Source organism: Ogataea philodendri (assembly GCF_020536065.1).
Source record: "Ogataea philodendri strain CBS6075 chromosome Unknown scaffold122, whole genome shotgun sequence".
Taxonomy (NCBI): Eukaryota; Fungi; Ascomycota; class Pichiomycetes; order Pichiales; family Pichiaceae; genus Ogataea; species Ogataea philodendri.
In genome coordinates, this window is record NW_025764136.1 from 1 (window position 1) to 408 (window position 408).

Consider the following 408-nt stretch of genomic DNA (forward strand, 5'->3'; position numbering starts at 1 on the left):
TGAGCTACTGCTATTTGGAGAAGATGGGGTTACAGTAATTGTAACAGTTGTGGCACTACCGTTGGATAATGTAATGGTTTTAGTTGATACTAAAGGACTGACAATGCTAGTAGATGGGTTGCCAGAAGATGGGTTGCTTGATGATGGGTTGTGGGATGATGGGTTGACAGAAGATGGGCCGACCGAAGATGGCATGTGTGATGATGAAGATTCTGAGTTTGGATAGTAGCACGTATTTTTCAATGGATCTATAAAACCTCCTTCACAACTGGGAGTGGGGGATTTACTCTGGCTGCAGGGTGTTGCAATGTAGTAAATTGTACTGGTGATGGGAAGAACGTTTTCCACAGGCTTAGTAGTAATGAATTGTGTACTGTATGTTGTTGTCGAATCGATGCTCCTGCACGT

General features: G+C 43.4%; 1 protein-coding gene across 1 annotated transcript; it reads left to right on the top strand.

The window, feature by feature from the left end:
- On the top strand, positions 1-226 carry OGAPHI_006316 (uncharacterized protein; the record flags this gene model as incomplete). Its single annotated transcript, XM_046207591.1, has 1 exon — positions 1-226. A coding segment is annotated over one exon (226 nt), but the record flags the coding sequence as incomplete, so codon positions are not given.
- Between the last annotated feature and the right edge of the window lie 182 nt (positions 227-408).